At 46.5% G+C, this 21779-nt stretch overlaps 1 protein-coding gene across 4 annotated transcripts in view; it reads left to right on the forward strand.

The window, feature by feature from the left end:
* The first annotated feature begins 2146 nt into the window (after positions 1 to 2146).
* Positions 2147 to 21779, forward strand: part of LOC144770441 (axin-related protein-like) — a 31073-nt gene continuing 11440 nt past the window's right edge. Inside the window, exons 1-3 of one of the 4 annotated variants that reach the window (XM_078654961.1) lie at positions 2147 to 2262; positions 15464 to 15597; positions 17007 to 17647. In XM_078654961.1, the coding sequence (XP_078511087.1) occupies positions 15493 to 15597; positions 17007 to 17647 (746 nt within the window). In that variant the 5' untranslated portion in view covers positions 2147 to 2262; positions 15464 to 15492. Of the gene's footprint in view, positions 2263 to 2529; positions 2786 to 4480; positions 4502 to 4744; positions 4849 to 15463; positions 15598 to 17006; positions 17648 to 21779 lie in introns of those variants that run through there. The other 3 variants (XM_078654960.1, XM_078654963.1, XM_078654962.1) reach the window with 3 other exon arrangements.

Raw genomic sequence — 21779 nt, forward strand, 5'->3', positions numbered from 1 at the left:
CAGAGAAGTGAGCACTTTAACTGTATGAGGTGAAGGAGGCCCAAGAAGCACTGTTTTTTAAACTTAGAGGCGCATATGAGTAGGGCTCCTGAGGGGGGAGGGATTTCCATGTGAATACCAGAATGGGTTGTTAAGTCGTTGAGCAGGTCCTCTTAAATGTTTTCTGTCTTCAGCATGAAGAAGGAGGCAATTTCTTCGCAATTGGGTAGGGAATCTGAGTTGGATTGGGGGTGTGGTGAGGTATGTCCTTCGATTGTGTTTTGAATAGTTAAAATAATTTTTTGGGGCGGTTTTTGGCTTGGTCCAGTTGATTACTGATAAAGATTGCCTTTGATTGTCAAATCTTTCTGTAATAGGAGTTTCTCATTGTTCTTAACAACTTGAGGTGACCTGAGGAAGGAGTTGACCTCCATCTTCGTTCGATTAATCTCAGGGATATTCTGTCCTCATTAAGTCTACCATCATACCATGGTTTGGAGTCTATTGTAGAGGTTATTTTCCATTGTAGTGGAGCGTCTTTGTCTAGGACCTCGTTTATGGAACAGAAGTAGTGATCAGTCCGATCTTGTACATTCGTTAGACCTTCGGTGGGCAGCAGGATGTTGAGGCTGGAATTTGTGACTAGATCTGCATCTAAATTTTTTAGATTTATTTTCCACATTTTGGGTCTCTGTGGTTGAGTAGCAAAAGGTTTTATTGCTTCATTGAAGAGGAAAGTGATGATGTGATGGTCAGAACAATCACAGGGAAAGTTCTTTACCAGCTGGGTGGCTTCTGCTTTGGAGATGTTATGTCTAGAATTGATCCTTTGTCATTGGTGGGGGTGCTACACATTTGGGTGAGGTGGAGGTCTGAGCGGAAAGATTTGAGGCTATTGACTGCTGAGTCATTGAGGTCATTCCAATGGAGGTTGAGGTCTCCGAGGAATTTTTGTGTATTTTGTTGTCCCAAATTGGTAGAAACAATGTCCATGAGATGTTCAATAATGGTGAGGTTATCCCCTGGATTTTTTTCAACAATACTTCTGGAATTATGTTTAGGCACTCTGTGAGTATTGGTAGGGATGGTCTGAATTAGTGAGTGTATAGGAAGTATTTCTGACTGCGCTGTGTAGGGGGTGTGATGCAGTCGATCGTAAGAACAGAGTAGAGCGTGAATATTTGTACCCGATAGGGGGTTATTCCTTCTGATAGGACGGGTTGAGGCATTAGGATAAGGTACTGTTCCCCATCCTAGGAACTGATGTTTCTGAGGGCGTGTGGGTAGTTGAGGGGAGGGATTAAAAAAGGTCTGCAAGATTATATTTCAGGGAGAACAAGACAGTGGGGGCTGGTGTTGCCATACCACAATGCATTTCAACCACCAAGAGTTGTTCTGGATGATTTGGTACAAGTATATTTCAATTTCCGAAATGTGGCGGCAATTAAGTCTTATTTAAAGAGTACTTTTAAGGGACACTTTGTTTTTGAAGCTTGGCTTGGTACATATCAATTACAGACACATCTGGGTGATGTTCCGTCGGTCACGGAGATCCGCCGTGACTGCACGCGCTCTCTCGAGTGTACATGCAAGTAACAATTTCCGACAGTTTGTGGGAGAGGGAGAGAAACAAGCACTGGGAGGCTGCAGCCGGCAGGCCACGGAAACTTCTTGGAGTTCAGGGTGACTTAGCCTGCCCACACCCCCCACCCCGGCTCCTCCTCCCCTCCCGAGCAAGGTTAGTTTGCCATCTTAAAGTGCGAGTTGTTTTTTTTCAAGGAGGGGGCTGGGGAGGGCCCCATGGCACGGGCTTCGTGTCTTCTCTGGGCCTTTTCCAGCCCTAGAGTGGTGGGGGAGGCCGCTGTGACATGATATCCCCCTCTCTGTGTCACCCGCTCCACCCTAGCCATGCTGTGCCTCTCCTCGCCTCCGGCAGCCACAGGGTTAACAGCTCTTGCAACTTGCAAAGTCCCACATACCATTCCCTCCCTCCTCCCCTGCCCTGCTTCCCCTCTCCCCAGCACTTCAAGGGTTACAAATGATTGAAGGGCCCCCTTTGAAGATGGGATGAAAGGAATAGCTTCCCAGAGACTCCCGCCGCTGATTGGCCAGGCCGGCTTCAAAGGCTCCTTTTTTCTTTAACCAGAGGGGGTGGGGGCAGCCTGGCTCCAAGAAAGGAATTCAGAGACCTCAGGTCCTGGCAGGGAGGTAGAGAGCCGAAAGTCTCCACACAGCGCCCTGCAGAGGAGCCCCCAGCCCACTCGGCTTCAGGACTGGACCAAGGTAAGAGGATCGACGGGGGGCTACCGCCCCTCCTCTCGTTCGACTCCCCGCCCCTCTCAGTCCGCCTGGCTGTCTCTCCCCTGCCAGGACCCAGCCCTGCAGGCTTCCCAGTGATGTTTCATTAAAGCTATAACACCCCTTTGTTCTCCTGGCTTTGTCCCCCGGGGGAGTGGAGAAAAAAAAGGCTTTTTGGTTTTGATTAAAAAAAAAAGTTCAGAGGGACGAGGGGGAGGAGGAGGAGGAAGAAAGCGTTTTCAAGTCCTCCCCACTCCAGTCTCAAGGAAGGTGGAGAGCAGAGCAGGCAGCAGAGGCTTGGATTTTCCGCCGTCTTCCCTTTTTGGAGCCCCAAGCTCGCTCTCCAGGATCATGGTTCCATTGCAGGCTGGAAGAAGCCCCTCCGGATTTTTGGGGGCCCGTGGGCTATGAAGGAGCTGCCTTAACCGAGTTGCTTCGCTCCTTTTCCGAGACAGGAGCGGTGGAAAGAAAAATACAGAAAGGAGGAAAGCGCCGAGCTGGAAACAAGGTAAGATTTCTAACTCGATATGTTAATACCATCCGCCCCCAAGAACCCGCCTCTCGCACTCGGACCCGTGTTCGCCTAAATTCGCTCTGTCCCTGCACAGCTCTCCCAGGCACCCGATGCCTTCGTCGACACTGCCTTTGAGCCTTCGCCCTCCCTGGGCGCCCAAGCCGTCCCTGGGCCTCGATCAATTCCTCCTTGCCCCCCACTCCCCTTCCTCTATCACTCTTTTCTATCTCCCTCACAAAAGTTGCTACAAAGTTGTGCAACCTCAGTTCTCTTTTCACGATGAATCTCTTAACGAATTTTACACATGCATCATGCCTATCATGCCTTATGTGCGTTTACAAACTATGGTGCCCCGCGTCGTGTCAGTTTAAAGCCAGGAGAATCCAAGTGCTCCCCCTTAAAAAAAAAACATCCCCAAAAAAACTTTATTTGCAGCTGCAAGAGGCCTTCACTTTACTGTGTGTGCCTGACTCGCACGCAGTTGGTGGAGGAGTGGTTTTGATTTGTTCTGCTCCAGTGCTGGAACATGTGGTTATATTTAGCAGTGTGCACTGACAATGCGGATCATAAGAATGGTTTACGACGGGAGTGGGGATTTTTTTTCTTATGCGTTTTTTCTGTTCTTTCTCACATTCTGTGGCCATCGGGTTTGGTTTAGCCAAGTGTTTTTTTTTGTTTTTTTTGTCTTTTGCTTGGAGACATCCTCTTTTGTGTTCTGCCCTCAACTGCCTTGCCGTTTGATTACTATAGACGATCTACTGTGTGTTATTTGTGTGAATAAATGTTTCGTGTTGTCTTAGAAATTTTAGCAACCGTTTTCAATGGATCAAAGTGCTCGCGAAATGTGTTATTGTTCTACGTTTATTACAGTGCTTAGAAACAATACGTGCATGGTATGAAGTTACTTATGCGTTCGCCAGTACAGTGCAGTTGCAATAAATGCAGTGACATGTTTAGATGTACTGTTGTTACTGGGTGCATCTCTTTATTCCGACATTGCAGGATATAATGCACAACTTTCACGGTGTTTCCGAAATGTAAAGAAAGCTTTGAAATCATGTTAGCCTGTTAACTGTTTTCAACCAGTTTAAGGGCCGTCACCAGCTGTTTGTGGTGTTGCTTGCAATTTAAAAGCAGCGTGTTTTTTTCATGGTTGAATCTCATTTCGTCATCATTGACAGGATGAAAGGCTGAGCGGAAAGGGCCTGCCCTGGTTCGCAGTGATTGAGACCTGCAGGTTACATCCAGATCTCCGGGGCAGGCTCGTTGACCCGTCTGTCCATCATGGATACTCGGGGTGTTTACAAATGGCTGTAGAGGCTGCTCTGGACAAAAACAAATGGTGTACGTGCAGGGAGGCACTCGTTGTATTTCTTCCAGGCACTGAGACTTTGAATTTGATTAGGCCCAAGTTTACCAATGTTTTGGCCAACTCCAGGCGCAGATCTTTAGCAATGTGTGGCGGTGCTTCCTGTCGCAGCCGGGGAACTCCTGCAACTCAACGCTGCATATAATCCATAGTAAAAGGCTTTCTGTTTATCGCCGCGGTGGATGAAAGGCTAGTCAAGTCCCACATAGATTCAGACCGGTAACCCGCATGGGAAGCACAGCAGCATTATGATCATGATGGAAGGCTACAAGTGGTCGCTTCTTCTCACCATCTACAGGTCCAGCCGCGCACCTCTGCATGCTGATATGGGCAAGTTACAGGTGCGGGATGCAGTACTGTCAGGTGACCTCATGTCCACTCTGAGGGGTGGTGGCTCTGCTCTGGGAAGGTGGCGTGCCGTGTACGTGACGAGCGTCGGGTGCTGTCAGACGCACTGTCATGCGCATGACGAGGGTCGTCTTTTGTAGGATGTTAGGGCAGGAGGGGTAGTGTAAGGATGGAAGGGCGGGGTCTTGTACTTCATGGGGCGCATGATGTAGGACAGTCCTCATGCACACGAGGACGGGGAGGCGGTGCGGGAAAGAGTTTGTACTTGGTAGAGGGTGGTGATGTGTCAACTAGCGTACGCGACGATGGTGGCGTGGGGCATTAGGCACTCGTGTTCCAGGTGAGTAGGCTCTGTGAGGTGGGCACCCAGGTGTGCGGGGAGGCTGGGATGTTGAAGATGGATTATCGTGGCCTCATGCACGGAGAGGCATCGTGGACTCATGCACGGGGAGGCATCGTGGACTCATGCACGGGGAGGCTGGGATGGGCTATCGTGGACTCGTGCACGGGGAGGCTGGGATGGGCTATCGTGGATTCATGCACGGGGAGGCCTCGTGGACGGGGATGCTGGGATGGGCTATCGTGGACTCATGCACGGGGAGGCATCCTGGACTCATGCACGGGGAGGCTGGGATGGGCTATCGTGGACTCATGCATGGGGAGGCATCGTGGACTCATGCACGGGGAGGCTGGGATGGGCTATCGTGGACTCATGCACGGGGAGGCTGGGATGGGCTATTGTGGACTCATGCACGGGGAGGCTGGGATGGGCTATTGTGAACTCATGCACAGGGAGGCTGGGCTTGGCTATCGTGGACTCATGCACAGGGAGGCTGGGATGGGCTATCGTGGACTCATGCACAGGGAGGCTGGGATGGGCTATCGTGGACTCATGCACGGGGAGGCTGGGATGGGCTATCGTGGACTCATGCACGGGGAGGCTGGGATGGGCTATCGTGGACTCATGCACGGGGAGGCTGGGATGGGCTATCGTGGACTCATGCACGGGGAGGCTGGGATGGGCTATCGTGGACTCATGCACGGGGAGGCTGGGATGGGCTATCGTGGACTCGTGCACGGGGAGGCTGGGATGGGTTATTTTGAACTTGTGCACGGGGAGGCTGGGCTTGGCTATCGTGGACTCATGTACAGGGAGGCTGGGGTGGACTATTGTGGACTCATGCACAGGGAGGCTGGGATGGGCTATCGTGGACTCATGCACAGGGAGGCTGGGATGGGCTATCGTGGACTCATGCACAGGGAGGCTGGGGTGGACTTATGCACAGGGAGGCTGGGGTGGACTATTGTGGACTCATGCACAGGGAGGCTGGGATGGGCTATCGTGGACTCATGCACAGGGAGGCTGGGATGGGCTATCGTGGACTCATGCACAGGGAGGCTGGGATGGGCTATCGTGGACTCATGCACAGGGAGGCTGGGATGGGCTATCGTGGACTCAAGCACGGGGAGGCTGGGATGTTAAAGATGGACTATCATGGACTCGTGCACCAGGTGGCTGGGGTGTTAAAGATGGGCTGTGGTGCATCAGGATGGTCGGGTATGGGGGTGGGATGTAGTCTCGTGCATGATATGAGTGGGATCTTGTAGGATGGGGTCTCGTACATCATGAGGATGGACATTGACATAACATTGGATGTGTGTTGTGGCCTCGGATGGACTTTCATGCTTTACTCTGAGGGCTTATTGAGATATTTTTGTTTCCCTTCAAAGACTAGTCTTCCCAAACTGAGGTTGGAATGAAATATACATCCTAGTATCTTAATGGTGAGTGAGGCCTATTCAAAACCAGAAGCTGTTCCAAACGTAGGTGGGTCCTTTCGGGCATGTTAAGAGACGAAAGGCTGGTGATATACTTTTGTTGACAAGGTCTGACATTAATATAGCCTGCCCTGTCACAGGGTTCAAAGGCTGCCTCCTTGTTATGTGTCGTTCCCGTGTGTCACTGTTAATAACATTTCTATACCCAGTGCCACGTGCGGCAGAGGAACACCCAATTATGCGGCAAGGTTGACTAAGTTAAGCAGCAAAAAAAGCGCACGCTATGCAACATAATTTGGCACATCTTTTGATAGTATTACTTGATTATTTTGTCATTTTTTCACATGGTATTACTGCGTGGACAAAGATTTCACCTTATTAGTACCAGTGTAAACAGTTGAATACTGTGATAAAACACTAGAAGATGGCCAGTTAACCTTTGCAAAGGGCCTTCCTTTGCACGTGAACACGTGTTGACATGTTTGTATTAACTTTTGATCCGTTTAAGCTGGATTTTTTTTTTAATTTTTTTTTTTTTTACTAGATTAACCCGATCCACCAGGTATTTGTTTGCCCCCAGAGTTGCATTTAGACCCCCTAGTCCAGGGACATGTAGGTCCCTCACAAGATAACCCAAAAACGGGGCTGGTCTGCAGTTGCTCAGGACATCAAGTGACCATAAGGAAGATAGAAGCACTGGTCGCTATCCTTCAGAAGTCACGACGTAAACACTCCTTCACGACCATTTTTAAGGATCATTGCCTTTTCATAACCATGCAACTCTCCCACCACCTCAACAAACACAGCAGCCCCTTACGAACTCTGCAAGCCCAGAATGCCTGCCCCGGAAGTGATGCTACGGGGGCGCCTTTGCCTAATCCTTACTTACATTTTACACAGACCCCTTCCTGTGAACAGTAAAGGAGGGGCGTAGGGCAACAACGCGAAGTTGCTGTCCCTGCTATTTACCAGCTGACCAGCATCAAATCTAGTTTTGGTTCCAGGACCTGAAGGGATTAGACCGGGTCACAGCTGTGGGTCTTTTGTGGACCGGACCAGACGAGAGGAAGTGATCACATCCTTTCGTCTGGTACCCTCCCCACTAGACCACCTCTCTCTTCTGGTACCATGTAGAATGGCTACCTTGTTAGTTGCGTCGCACTCTAACCAAAGAGACCGTGTGTGATTCATGTCAAAGGTCAATGGTAGGGAAAGGATTGCGCCCAGAAAGCTACTCGTATACCCATGTTTTGAGGGCACACGCCACATATGGTGACAGCCCCCTATCCAATACTTCTGGGCCAAACGCACACCCAAAGCAAGGGGTGCTCCTAGAAGCATGGTTTTAAAGGGAAGGCCTTGCCATGCTCTGCAAGAGGCGGCTGTTAGGCCAAACACACAGGAGCAGGAATGTGGCCGAGTGTGAAGACGGATTTCTCGCAGTGGCGCCCTCTGCTCTCCCGGCCACCTGGTTCTCCAATACGCCCCTTTATAACGCCCTCAACTTTGTCACGGGCTGTCCCTTTGGGGCCTCTGCCTGCCCTGAACGTGCGCCCTCACATGTATCACTTCCAGTGGAGTTTCTAACACTTCTACCATCTGCTTTCAACTTCTCACCCCTCCCCCAAGTGATTCCGGCTCTTTTCAGGGCAGCTGTAGTTTTCAGCCTTGGGGACTTGGCACATTCAGAGGTGTGACACGCAGGTGTGCACACACCGCCTCTATCAGTGTATCCAAGGGGTAGCGGATTAGGGACCCCCGGCCCCCCATAAACTTGGGGCCTTTTGTCCCCGCCGCAGAGACTGCACCTTCTTAAACAGCTGAGGGCCGCTGGCTACTTTCAGGCGGTCGTACAGAAAAATGCAATGGATGATGTCTCGGGGCGTAACAGTAATCTGTTATTCCGCAACTCTTTGGCATGAAAAGGAGGCAAAGGCAAACGCGTTGTTGGGATATAAATGACTTTTCGGTGACCTGCAAGTCTTTGCTGCATATGCTCAACCCACTGGCTATGTTGTGGAAGAGGTGTGGCGCCGCGGCCAGGGCGACTGACGCTGGAATCTGGGGATCACGGTTCGATCCCCGGCTCCGGCGGCAGGTTAGCCCAGCACCATGTGACTCTGGGCAATAGCTCGCTTAATCTTCCCGACGGCCCCCAGCGCCTAGAGACCCTTGCGGGTGATTGTGCGCTTTACAAATGTGGATTTATTTATTTATTTATGTTAAAAGGCCTCCATCATAACAAAAAGGCCAGCCCTCCCATAATTCTGTAGCAGATACCTTGAATCGGTGTGTGCCCCAATAGAGTATACAGAGTGCCCAGTTGTTCTCGCCACACAATCGACAATTACAATGTGCACCTCTGTGGCCAGCCCACTTAAAGCCCAACAGTGAATGCCCATGGACAGTAAACTTCACCCTTCCAGGCGTGTTCTAGGCAAATTCACATTTTGATTTTCTCCCAAGCACCTTGAGGGCGGTTTAAACGTTTCTTAGAAGATACGAAAAAGGTGAAGAAATTAGGAGGGGGTCTATTTGTTTTAACGTCTATGACCGCGCTGGTTTCTAATGAAGAAAGTCGTGGAGTCCTGGAAAGTCATTTGTTCCGAAAGTGTCAACGTTTTTATGACTAGTGTCTTAAGATGGAGGTGGGGTAGGAAACTGAGTGCAAAGTTTCTTTCAGTCCAGTTCAAAACTGAACAAAAGTAGTCTAGATTCAAGGCCAAGATATGTGAAGGGGGTAATACTAACAACAATTAATTAATGTGCACACATTATTTCACAGGGCAATCTTTGCCAGTTTAGTGGACAATCCGTCTCCTCTCAGACCCACAAGTACTTGTATGCAAAGGCAGGAAATGAAATGGGCCAGTAAATCGTACCGGTTTGTGTGTGCGTTTATTTTTGTGCCTTAACATGCAAACAATACTGTTTGTTACCTCCTGTTTCTCAAAACATGTTTGTTGTCACCCCCATGTAAGCCAATCAAGAAAATATTTTTTTCCAAGAGCGGTAGGGAGCAAAGCAAGCTCATGTACCCATTGCCATTAATTCAAAAGCAAGAACAGCTGCACCACATGAAGCACAAAAAAGTACAATTTCACAGTAGAATATATCACAGTTTGATAATAACAATTGTTGCACGATCCAATTGTTTCTTACTTTAGTGTTGTCATGTCATATTCATAAAAACATCAGCCAATGTTTTTCGTCCAGTAAAACATTGGACTTCTTTAGGGCAGAAAAGGTATTAAGGGTCAATACTATTTGAATTAGCGCATCAGGTGATGGAAAACATACCTCAGTCTATGAGCCAATGTGAGGCATCTGGATAGCATCCATGTTGATGGCTATAGTCCAGCAGTTAGCGAGTCGAGAGAAAATCCAAAGGTCGTAAGTGGCTACTGTCCATGCAACTAGGGGGTCAAAGGTCGATGTATGGTTTCCAATAATATATGGCCCTTCGATGGGGAATTATCCACCCTGCGGAATGCACTGCAGTTGGTGTCAGCAGGGTTAGGAAAACCGGCTAGGGAACACATGTTCTTGCTTTTGTTTATAATGTTTCCCTGGTGAGGGAGGCATCTTTGGGCAGAAGGTGCACACAGAGAAGTGCACGCAAGGATACAAAAATACTATCCAACAATAACATTTAATACAGGTGATGAACGGTGTGGGTGCTGTGTTTATGCTCAGGTCCACTGCCCACGCTTACGTTAAATTGCTATTAATGTTTATGGTGGGAAAGTATTCTTTAGAAAACATTCTATTGACATCCAGTAGAGCACATTCCAGTGTGATGCTATCGAAGTTTTATCAAGGTAAACTACTTTCAGAAACCTGTTCCATTAAAAACTGGTCGTCCCACATTTGGTTGAATACTTCTCTTGATGTCAATTCCCCGCCTGCTGCACCATGGTGAGAACAGGTGAATCAGCACTGCGGCAGTCGGGGGATTAAGAAGGGTGACTTACCTCTTGGCAAATGTCTTACTACCCCTGGCCTAATGATCGTGCATGGCACCAGCGTAAACAATAATGAGTGTAAGAGCCCTGAAGAAGGTCATTGACCCATACAGGCTTGTAATGTGGCGAAACATGTTGACTAAATCTTCAGGTAGATAATCATTTAATCAGGCATCGACAATATTCTAACTTAAACCTCATCCAAGGTACCCGACAAATAAAGGTAATTACTGAGGATATGTATAGCCTGACCTGTTTTTATTCTAGTTCAGGATCCCTGTTGAAATCCAGTCATAACTAATCTTAGAACTCCCAATACTGGTTGAGTCCGCCAGAGTGGTATCTACATACTTAAGTGTGTATAGATGCCTATGAGGAAACATGCCAGGATCAATAATGGATGAGGCGACCATTCCAAAATCTTTAAACCCCTATAGGATGTAAAAGACAAAATAGCCCTACCCGTAAATAAATCTAGCCATATTTTGTGTGAGAATGTGGTAATGTACCAGAAATCAACAGTAATACCTGCCTACCCAGCTACAAAACAGGTTCACAAACAACCAAAAAAAAAAGACAGCCCATACTCTGATCTGTGGGACTCTATAGATTGCCGTATTGGGCATTCATACCCTGCTTCTCTACACACGGGTGTGCCCGTGCGATTTATTAGTCTGATCATCGTTCCAGAAGTCCTGAATCCGTTGCTCTGATATCGACAACGCGGACTGAGGGTCTCGACGAAGCCGGAGTTTGTTCTGGGCTTGTAGAAGTCTGCCTGGCGCGCGCCGAGCCCCGCTGGCGGGCGAGGCCTGTTGCAACCTGCGCAGCCCTGGTGCCAGGCCCGGCCCGGCTGACTCACGCCTTTCATCTCGCCGCGCTAAGGTGCAGATTGCAATTGAGCAGCCATTTGTGTAATTAAATTATTACATTTAATCACTGGGCTGGCCACAGTCCAAACGGGAGATTGGGAGTTTCATGCAAGAGATCAAACGAAGAACCATCAAGTGCACATGCAATCACCGCAGGGGAGGGAGCGGGAGCTTTCTGCAATACTTGTTTAATTTTTTTTGCGGCGCACTTTGAAGTCTTCTTGGAGGCGAGAGGGATTCGTACTGTCAACATTTTTAATTATACGGTCATGTCCTCTGCCCCTGACATAAGCATGTTACCTTTGTTCCCCTCCGGCTTGGCACATTCCCTTGCTTCTCCAATTCTTGCACACCGGAAGGACGTCAGTGGGTTGTGGCACCTACCGGGAAGATGGGAGCAAACATGGAGTCATAGTTTTAGGTACATGTTGATGATGGTGGTTTACAATTTAGCACCACCATTATTGTGCGTCATCATAGTGCTTGGCGGTGGCGTGTACCTGGGCACTATAAGCATCCTCAATCTGGACCACCCCTGCTATCTTGTCACTAGCGAGAGCCGCTTAGAGTGAAAGTTCCTCTCTACATGTTTTTAGGCATTGGATGGCCCAACCACAACGTCCCAGAATCATCCCGTTATTAAGCACCCACTGAAGCAACTGTAGTTCAGGTTAGACTGAGGCTTTCCACCAAACTCACTGCTTCATATATTCAGTTGGTACCAGAGAGACACTAATCCCAGACTGGAGGTGGAAACTGTTCAAAGAGAAACCATGAAGAGAAACCATGAAGATAGCACTGTGAAAAGACCTACGTAGAATCATTAAAGCAAACCCAGTGCCACTTTCAGCAGCATTGCACCGAATATTGCCTCACAGGCATTCTGTTTTAACTTTTTCAAAACTATTTTAAAGCCAAAATGCAACTTTGTTACTTTGTTTGTTTAGCACCCTCGGTGACACCCCATCTCCAAACCGGCACTTTTTAAAAACCAATGACACCAACCATCTTCCTGCTTGTTGTTTCACTCAAATATGTGTCCTTTATCCTTAAAAAAACATTTGTTTGGGCAAGATATGGAATGTTTTTGTAGTGTTGTGGACCACTAAAGTTATGGCGTGCATCTCCCAACCACTGCTGTAAGCCAGTCTTCCACTGAAGAGCGTGACCCCTCAGAGCACATTCTACCACAGAGCAGGGCTGACATGGTCAAAGCACTTTTCATGGCTGACTGGTGGGGTGGGGTGGAGGGAGGGTCGGAAGGGATAATGATCATCACCAGAGTGTGCGGTAAGACCTTCTACTGTGGAGGACAAGCCTTCACTCCTCTATCTGTTCTCTGTCCTAGGTGATCACATAATCCTAAGAAGTTTGAGATATTGGATGAGGTGACTTCACCCAAGTAATGATGCATGCATTATCATCAGCCACCTCACCCTGGCAAGATGGTACTACCAGGCCGGACTCTACCTCAGCTTTTGAGGGAGTACTTGAGGTATAATAATCTTCTAGATAAAATTCCGGTTATAATAAAAAAAATACCTAAAGGTATAACACAGGGATTACCTTTATTAGGTGGTACCTTGGGTATCGAAGAAAATACTATAAAGTATAATTAGTGGATGTTATTGGGTGCAATGTCCATGGCATCCCTCTGGTATGCCAACACGTTTCTGCCTCTCTGTAGGCATTCATTGGTCTCAGGAATTCATCAGGGCTCAAAAAGGATTCCTCACTTATTCCTAGTGTGAAGAAATCTAGGCAATGTTCATACCTTCCCTTTCCTGTAGATTTGTTAAATATATGAAATGCCATTCGTATTGCAGCAATTGAAGTCCTATAACCATTCATACGATGGCAGTGACACCTCAAAGGCAAACGCACACCATGCAAATCAAGGTGTAAAAAACACAAATGTGGGGCATACATGCAACATTCTGTGGGTGCAGCTGTCTTGCCCCATTTGGCCTATAACACTTCTTGGTCGAAGTAGAGGTAGCGACTCCTGCTGTCTACTGTGAAATGTACCTAGTATGTATTAGAGGCAACAATGTTATGTAAGTTGATTATCTAGAGTATGTTATTTTTAGGAGAAACAATGTATTGTAGATCCGGATAAAAAGGTTGCTTTGTCCTGTGGCTATAGTTCAACCAGCACCGTGCTTCAATACAACCAAATTGTTTACATCCTAATCTGTATTTCTGAAATAAGAACACCCACGAGAATTACCACAGGTCAAACATTTCCCCATTTCCTTGTGCTGAGACGTAAATGCCCCATCCAAGTCGCTTGCTTCAGTCGAACTGTAGATCACCAGCTCCTAAGGGTCGTCAACCATGTGGCAATTGCAGTTATGCCGGTTTACCAAGAAATGTAAATCCGTAGATTTGGGACTTCAGACGACATGGGAATTGAAGAACGTCACAAATTGTAATTCTTGCTGTATTAAGATGCCCATGCAGATGATTATACCTAGAGATAACAACTAGAATGGATGCCTCAGAGGGAGAAGTACAGATGGGGATATAGCTATGATTTGATAACAAGGATACTGATGAGAGACTTGTTGGTGTGCATCTTTAGTTGATGGTTTGAAACGCCTTCTAGAGAGTAGTGGGTCGGTCACCGGTAGTAACTTAATTAAAATAATGCTTAAGAATACACAGTGGAGTAAACCATGTACGAACCAATGTAGCACAGACATGAACATGCAGTGTGGGCTCGGCTGTACCAATTGGACAGTAATGTCTTAATCATTGCGGTAACATTTCTGACTATGTGTGTGAACTCTGCTGCTAGCTGAAGGCATCCACAGGAGTTTGGCACGAAAACAGATCTGTATCATATCTCTTCAGTGTAGCAATATAAGAAAGAAAAAAATACACAGTCGCATATGAAAGCATTGACTGAAAGGATATCTTTTTCAAAACCTAGATTGGCAAAATCTGAACTTTTCATAACTATCTTCATGAAGAAATTTAAATCTTCAGCTAATTCCCCTTGGCCTTAAGGTCTTCAGAAAGTGTGGTGTGGGAGCCAGTTTTCTTGTCTCAAGTCTCACTGACAGTAGAAATGTGACTGCTGCCTCAAAAGACAAATACTGCAAGATCTTGCATTGATAGAGGTATCCGGAGTGTGTATCCCATAATCAGCCATATTGGGTTAATGGATGGGCAAGGAGTATTTTTGTGATTGGCCTTCACCAGAGGTGATCTATGCTGCTAAGAAATGTTTAGATTATATAGTCAGTGACTAATGACCAGTTGATTTTGACTCGTATCAAACCCAGTTGTTAAACTAGGAGTACTTTTAGAACTGTAGCTATTGCTGCATTGTGGTGGTTTGGGATTTCCATTACTAAGTAAACACTCAAAATGGATGCTGCGCTGGCGAGATGATCGTGAAGCGTCGGACACTGATGGTCAGGCACCTAGCACTTTAGGGCTCCTCTGTCTTTCCGTAGGTTTCCCGTATGGCTTTGTATAACTGAGGCAGCTTGTTTTCAGTCACGGGCTTTCATTTGGAAACTAGTGGTTTATTCAGGCTGTAGTCTTGATACGGTATCATGTTGTAAAAGGGAGGTCCAGGACTGGAAGCAATGTGTTCATTGGCTGCTGTGAGTAAGACGCTCAAAAGTAGAATGGAAATGCACTGTCCTAACCAGGTGACACCATACTGTTAATAGATATGGTCGTATTTGGATTTTGGTGGATGACAGTCCCCAAAAATTGGCAGATATCCCACCTACCCTATTCAGAGACCCTATTTACACCCTAAACAGTCTAGACTTAACTACCACCGCTTTTTGACTGGTGTCCCACATCTGCAAACTTCAAAATAAAGCCCTCGGTCGTGTAGGAAAAACATTATATTCTTAAAATAGACTTCAAGAGCACAGTCATGGCATCTTTGTTACATTCCTTACTCCATTGTGTGGTTCCCTGCAGGTTGGTGGGTCTTGATTGTGAAGACCTTTTAGGTTAGGTAGCAGTGAGAATTTCATCAGCCATGCACAGTTGTTGGGTCTTACATGGACAGATAAATAAGTACAACGCTATGAAGTTAAACTACACTGTGCAGCCACTGAGTTAAAAAGGCACAAGCCCAGTTTAACAAAAAACACCTGTGCACTACGGCTCAAATGCATACTTCAAAAGCTGACGTTTTTGTGTTTACCATCAAACTACTAATTACTTACTGATAGTATATTTCCCTAAGTCTTTTTTGACATGCGTAAATGCTTTAGTCATTTGTTCTCATCTCTGCTAAAAGAAGTTTTAAGCAGAATTCCAATTCTTGGTATGTTACTTCAACTTTGTATTGTTTATCTCTTTCCAGGTAATCGAGGCCTACCTGCACAAGGAGCCATGAGTTCTGCTGGGGTGCTGGCGTGTTTGCCCGATGCCGGGCATGTGTTTCGTGAAACCTCCCTACGACCACCAGTGCCTGGCCAGGAGACAAGAGAATTCCAGGTGAGCTTTTGTGGTGGTGGTGATAAGCACTTTTTCTCAGCTGGGGAAGTGACACACTAAATAACTGTGATATGCTTAAAAATGTATAAGAGAGAGTTACTTCTGAAGAGCAATTCTGTGAGACTTTTAGGTATGCATGCATTGGACACTCCTTACACTGATTTTGGGATATGAGACATTGCGTTACAGATAGTGTAAATAACTCAATATCTACTGAAATGTGTGAGACTCTTAAGATATTCAACTAAAGAACATGGCATTCAATTTGGCTTTAGCTTTCTTGGCATACCAGACTAAGACGCAAAGAATAATTAGCAGTAGAAGTTTTTCAATCCCTCGAAGATCAATCTAGCTGAATACTGTGAGATATCTTTTTGGAGGCCATAAAGGCAGTCTACGAATCAGACTCCAATATGATAAATGAAGCCCATGTGGCAGGGGTGTCTGATGCATTTATGGCAGTCTTGAATGAGTGAATCCACCTACCACTATAGACAGTCCTTTAAATGCTGGTTGTTGTAATTTTTTAGGTTTCTTAAAGGAGCAGCCATGTGAAACTGTCTCGGAAAAGGATAAAGGCCAGGTGGTAGTTATGGTTGGATGGTGAAATCCCCATAAAATATAAATAATAACAACTCATTATAATAGGGAGAGTAATTACCATGTTTATAAAAAAATTACCTGTAAAAATGCAGTAATGTTAATAAAAATGTTCGTTTTAAAATCTAGGCACAGCACATGGAGGTCTTGCTGCAGTATAGGAGATTTCCGTAGGTGGATATTAGGAAGTGCATGTGGGAATGTTGCATGATAGGGAATCTGAAAGGTATTTCGGGGTTACCTGATGTATAGCTTTCCTCGCTAATATCAGTTTGTAGAGAGCCTGGTTTCAGGAGAGACCTCTTGCTTGATAATTATGAGCTGAAGTTGGCACTTGCATTTAAAGTTATAGGGTTTTGGTGGCAAAGTTGAGAATTGTCCAGTGGGAAGAAAGTGCTAGGGGTGACCGACCACCAGTAGATGACTAAAGTAGTCTTAAGATGTGCTTCTACCATGTGTATGGTTCAGCAGCACTTTTAAGTCTGGGCGCCCTTTAGAGTTCTGGGAATCTCCTTGACCGGAGTTGAGGTGTCGTGGACGTCCTACACTTTAACCTTGACATGAGCCCGGGTGATTGTACTATATATGGTGTGTTTAATAGTACTCTACACTCATCATACATGTGTGTGTGAGCTGTTTGACTGGCCACCTGTCTTAAGGCACTGAGTGCATGGGCACCACACCACAGACTTTGTTTCAGCAAATTGAGGTGAAGTCTGGTGAGTTATTCCCAGGCATGTTCCCAAGTTTTGTGTGGCTCCGCATAGCAATGCATTGTACCTTACTAACAAGTGCACTTTCTTTCACAGGTGGAAAAACCTGCTCCACATAAAACCCGATATGACCTTCAAGGAGGAATGAAGGGGCTATGTCTTCGGGAGGCAGAAGGATGTCTTGCTTTGGACTCCCGTCTTTCCCGATGGGGACGCTCCCTCCATATGTTGCTGGAGGACCAGGATGGAGCAACCCTCTTTCGAATGTACCTGGAAGGAGAGGGCCAAGGAGACTTACTCAGCTTTTGGTTTGCCTGCAATGGCTTCCGTTGTATGGACCCATCGGAGCCAAAAACCTCCAGAACTGCTAAAGCTATCTATCGCTGGTATGTGCAAAATAGCCAAGCGGTCTCTGGACGCCTTAAGACCACTACCCGAGCACAAGTCAAGGAGGGAGTGCGCAGCCAGCAGCTGGATCCATGCCTGTTTGACCAGGCACAGCAGGAAATCCAAAGGGTCATGGAAGTGGAGGCCTACCCTTCCTTTATGCGATCGGACATCTGTCGGGAATATGCCCGTGCTGCTGAAGATAGCCCAACACCTGAAAGCCCTACTCCTGGGTCATGTCTTCCAACGTTGGCTGAGGAGGATGAATTTGGAAGCCCTTCACATGGAGGAGCTGCAAGGATTGGGAAACTGAGTCGTGCCTTTACCCGGATCCCACCCAAAAATCAAAGGTAAGAAACTGCCTCTTCTTCTGATTACTGCTCTTTCTAAAACCTAGTTTCTTTCATTAAATGAGATTCATTTCAATGCTTTGCTTTTTGTTCTTTGTACATCGGGTTTACCATCGGTTAGTGACTTAAATCGGTTTCTTTTTATGTCCTTTTGAATCTGGCTTTTGGCAGGTGCCTTCTAGAATTTTGCCTTCCGCTAATGGGAATCACTCAAAGTGTGCCTTTGATTCGCCATTGGTCTATTGGGTCCAATAATAACGTTTTGTTTCCTGGGTATTAATGAATTACTGTGCATTTAGTTTGTAACACGCTGCTTGCTCTAAACACTGGGTTAAATATAAATGTATACCGTAGTTTTACCAATACACCCACCGTCTGTGTAGAGCGTGAAATGTAGTGCTGTAACCATGAACATTATTTTGTTTATTATACAATAAAAGCGAGTAGACGCATGGGATCGCCACCATATAATGGGTACAGGAGCCGATCACTCACCTGTGGCCAACACTACTAACTAGTTGTTTTCGAATTTGGAATCTCTATGCTTATGTGTCTCTTGATAGCCTCTTCCATTTTTCTTTCGCAAGGGCAGGGTTTTGCCTGGATTTATAAGCATGAAAATAGGGATAATTTAAAAAATCTTTGGATTTAACCTCATCATTGACTTCCATTAAAGTTAAGTTTAGGCCTGTGAAAGTTTATATGAAAGTTGGAGGAGAACGGAAGGCGCCGTATGTTGCATTTAAGGCTCGCCTCCTGACCTGCAAGCGGCCAAGTGGCTTTTGACGTCGGTGCGTCACCGTCTGCTGGCAGCTCGTGGCTGCCACTGCCACACGTTGTTTAATTATCATCTACATCTAAAGAAAATAATAGCAAAGATACCGGGAAGGGGTACAGGGCGTCCAGGACCTTGCAAGAAAGCCCTCTTTGCTTTGCAGTGTGCGTTTTCTCCTTTACTGGGCCCTTTCCATGGAGATGAAAAGGGCCGCACAGGGATGCAGCACTGTAAAATGGAGTTATAAACCTTCGGTAATCGGTCACGCAGCCAAATAAAACAATAAACGTTTGGCAGGTTTGGGCTGAGCACACCGGCGGCACTTTCATGGCTCTCGGTCAAGGGCAGGTCACTGTGGGCAGGAGTCCAAGCGGAGCGGTCCTTTGAATGAACACGGTGTAAACAAAACCTCTCCCACAATGTAAAGGCGCACTCAAAGACAACGTGACTGCCACTTTTTTCATCTCGAAAGGTTAGATTAGAACAAAATCTAAGGACATCTAAATAATGCACATAATCGAATGTGTGATGTTTCCCCTAGAAAGCCGTTTCCCTCCAATCTTTTTTTTTTTTTTTTTAGGTAAGAGGATGTACCTCCATATTAGAGAGGTTTAGAACGCCTACAAAAACATGTTTTTCCAAATGCATTCACTCACCAAAACATTGGACATCTACTTTGCCTGGAATGATAACCAGTTGCTGTATGTCACATGAGGTTATCAGATGCAATTACAGATAATAACATTGAGGTTTCAGATCCAGAAAAAACCATGAGGAATAAAGGAGAAACCTAATCTTACTGACATACATGTTAACCATGTGCAGTCAGACACTCCAAAATCTAACCGGAGGTTTGTGCAAGAGTTCTGCTCTGTATGAACAACTGCGAAATGACCCTGGTTCTGAAGATAAAACAGAGCATGGGAGTTTTAAACACGACTTCAAAGCAAACCTATCTTGTTGGGAAGTTGCACCCATCTTAGACATTTACTGTGTCCTTCTCAACTCCTTAGCAGAACTAAAACTATGGCCTCTGGAGTTGCTGCACCCAAGCCTCCCAGCCAGGGTGGAATTGTCTGTTGACATTTTTACAGTTAGTTCGTTTTCAGCATTCCCTCTTGGATAACTTACTCCACACCAGCTGTCATTCATTCTGGGAAAACGTGGATAATATCCACTTCTTGCCCAGTGGAATGGCTACCAGACGTTTGGAGAAGCCCTCAAATGGGTGACCAGGTTGGTTGTTGTGTGATACGTTCCTATGCAGTAATATTGTAGCCAGTTTATATACCCCCTTCTGTAAGCTTGTTTTTACTAGCCAAGCATGAATGAATGAGTGAGTGAATACGCACTTGTATAGTGCATGGCTACCCAAGGGCATCCCAGCGCTTCATTAACTTGAATCGGGGGTTAAATGACACAATAAAACTGAATGGTGTGGAGTAGTGTCTGCTTTGTCGTCATGGGGAATTAATATTTGTCTCGCTCTATGGTTGGACACTGATTAGGGCAACTTGCAAAGCTCGCCATTGGCTTTCTAAGACATTAACCACTTTTCCCAAGCGGGCAAGCTCTAAGATGTTCCACATCATGTGAAAGCGACGTGTAGCAGTTTTTTATGTTTATTCAGGCACAGTTGGGGCATTGGTGGCTAATGCTACGTGTAGACTAACACAGCTTTTACAGCCAAGCGCTGTCTTCCTGTGGATTCTCCACCGGGTTATTTAAAGATAACAAAGGGAAGAGGACACTTGGTATATTTTTCTGGGTTCAGAACTGTGAAGTTCTGCTCCAACTAGATGCATTCCGCCCAGGCCCGGTTTGAACCTGCAACCGTAAGGTAGCAATAATTCTCTACTCGAGGCTCACCGACTCAACACATTTACCAATGGCCTGGAATAAAGGACCACAAACGGCAAGCTGCTATGATCTTAAATCAAATTCCCAGTTAGGCGCAAAACACCTTATTTTTTTAGTCGACTGCGCATCTCGTCACCAGGTTCTACTTGGATAAGCATTTAAGCATTCCTCGGCATCTCCCTCCTTTTTCAGGGGGGGGGGGGTCGGGTCAAAGGTTAGCTCTACTCACATCCCCTCTTCCTTCCTACACAACAGTTCTTTGATGTGAAAGAAAGCCGCCTGTGCTGGCGAGAGCAACCCCCCTCCCCTCCGCCTGCACAAAGCCTTCTGACTTTTCTCCACACTCTACCACTGCCAACAATACGAGCGGTTTCAAAGACACCTTATCTCTTAATCACAGTTTCTTCAGGAAGGATTCCTTTTTTCAAAAAAATTTTAAAGGCTTATGCTGGATTACGGCGCGAGATGCCGCTTTTCTTCATCTAGAGACGTGCAGCGACTCAAAGTCTAGTCTCTCGTCCAAACTCCCCCCGCCCCCTTCCAATTATTCATTTTTTTCCCTTCATCTGTGACCCCCTGCTTTGCCGGCTTGTAGATTAAAGCAGGCCGAGCCGAGCTTGTTTTATCGTCCCGCACAGTCTCCGAGCTCAGCTAGGGAGGCGCTATGCTTCCCTTTCATGGCTGGTGTACGTACATCTCCTCTGCTGGCCAAGGCTCCGTGTTTTGGGTGGGACTCGCGGCTGGGTAACTGAATACAGACGCAGGGTTGGCCTATCGGGGGCTGCGAGATTTCCCAGCAGCCAGAGCCTCTAACGCAACAGTGGGATCCGAGTCGAACCAATCACGTGCCCTTATAGGTCTTTTCAGGTTCACATGTTTGGCAGAACCTGAAACTTGTTAGCCAGCCGTAGGTAACAGGTGGTAACTACCCCAGTGCTTTTACCGTGTGCCTAGTTATCACATTGAGTGAAACATAGATGGTTTCTGGGACACCTTTTTAGACCACAATAAGACAGAGAAGTGTGTCTTTGTGAACAAACGACCGACATTGAAGCAGGGACGTGACATGACTAAACCACATAGCTCTGACTGTTACCATGGAAACTCATTCAGAATCGAGATGGATTGACTGAATCCTAGATGGCCAGTCATTCACCCCTGTACTAATAGGATATACCTGTGATGTGAAGCCTGTACTAATAGGATATACCTGTGATGTGAAGCCTGTTCCACTACAATGACTATTCAGTTTCGCCATCACCTTATCTACTCACTCAGCTGCAGAATATTGCATACCGTGGTCAGTGGTTTGATTATGATTTTTGCCTCATTTAGGAGTTAGGGTGCTCAAGGTGAATATAGTATTTGCTTAGCACGCAGAGGCATGTCCACGGATGTGTTTTGCATGAGCACGGCTGTGGCTTCTTCTTTGAAGTTGCCCCCATGTGCTGCACAGGCACCAGAACAAAGGCCCACAGCGCTGTGTGTTTCTTTGTA

Source organism: Lissotriton helveticus, chromosome 7 (assembly GCF_964261635.1).
Source record: "Lissotriton helveticus chromosome 7, aLisHel1.1, whole genome shotgun sequence".
Taxonomy (NCBI): domain Eukaryota; kingdom Metazoa; phylum Chordata; class Amphibia; order Caudata; family Salamandridae; genus Lissotriton; species Lissotriton helveticus.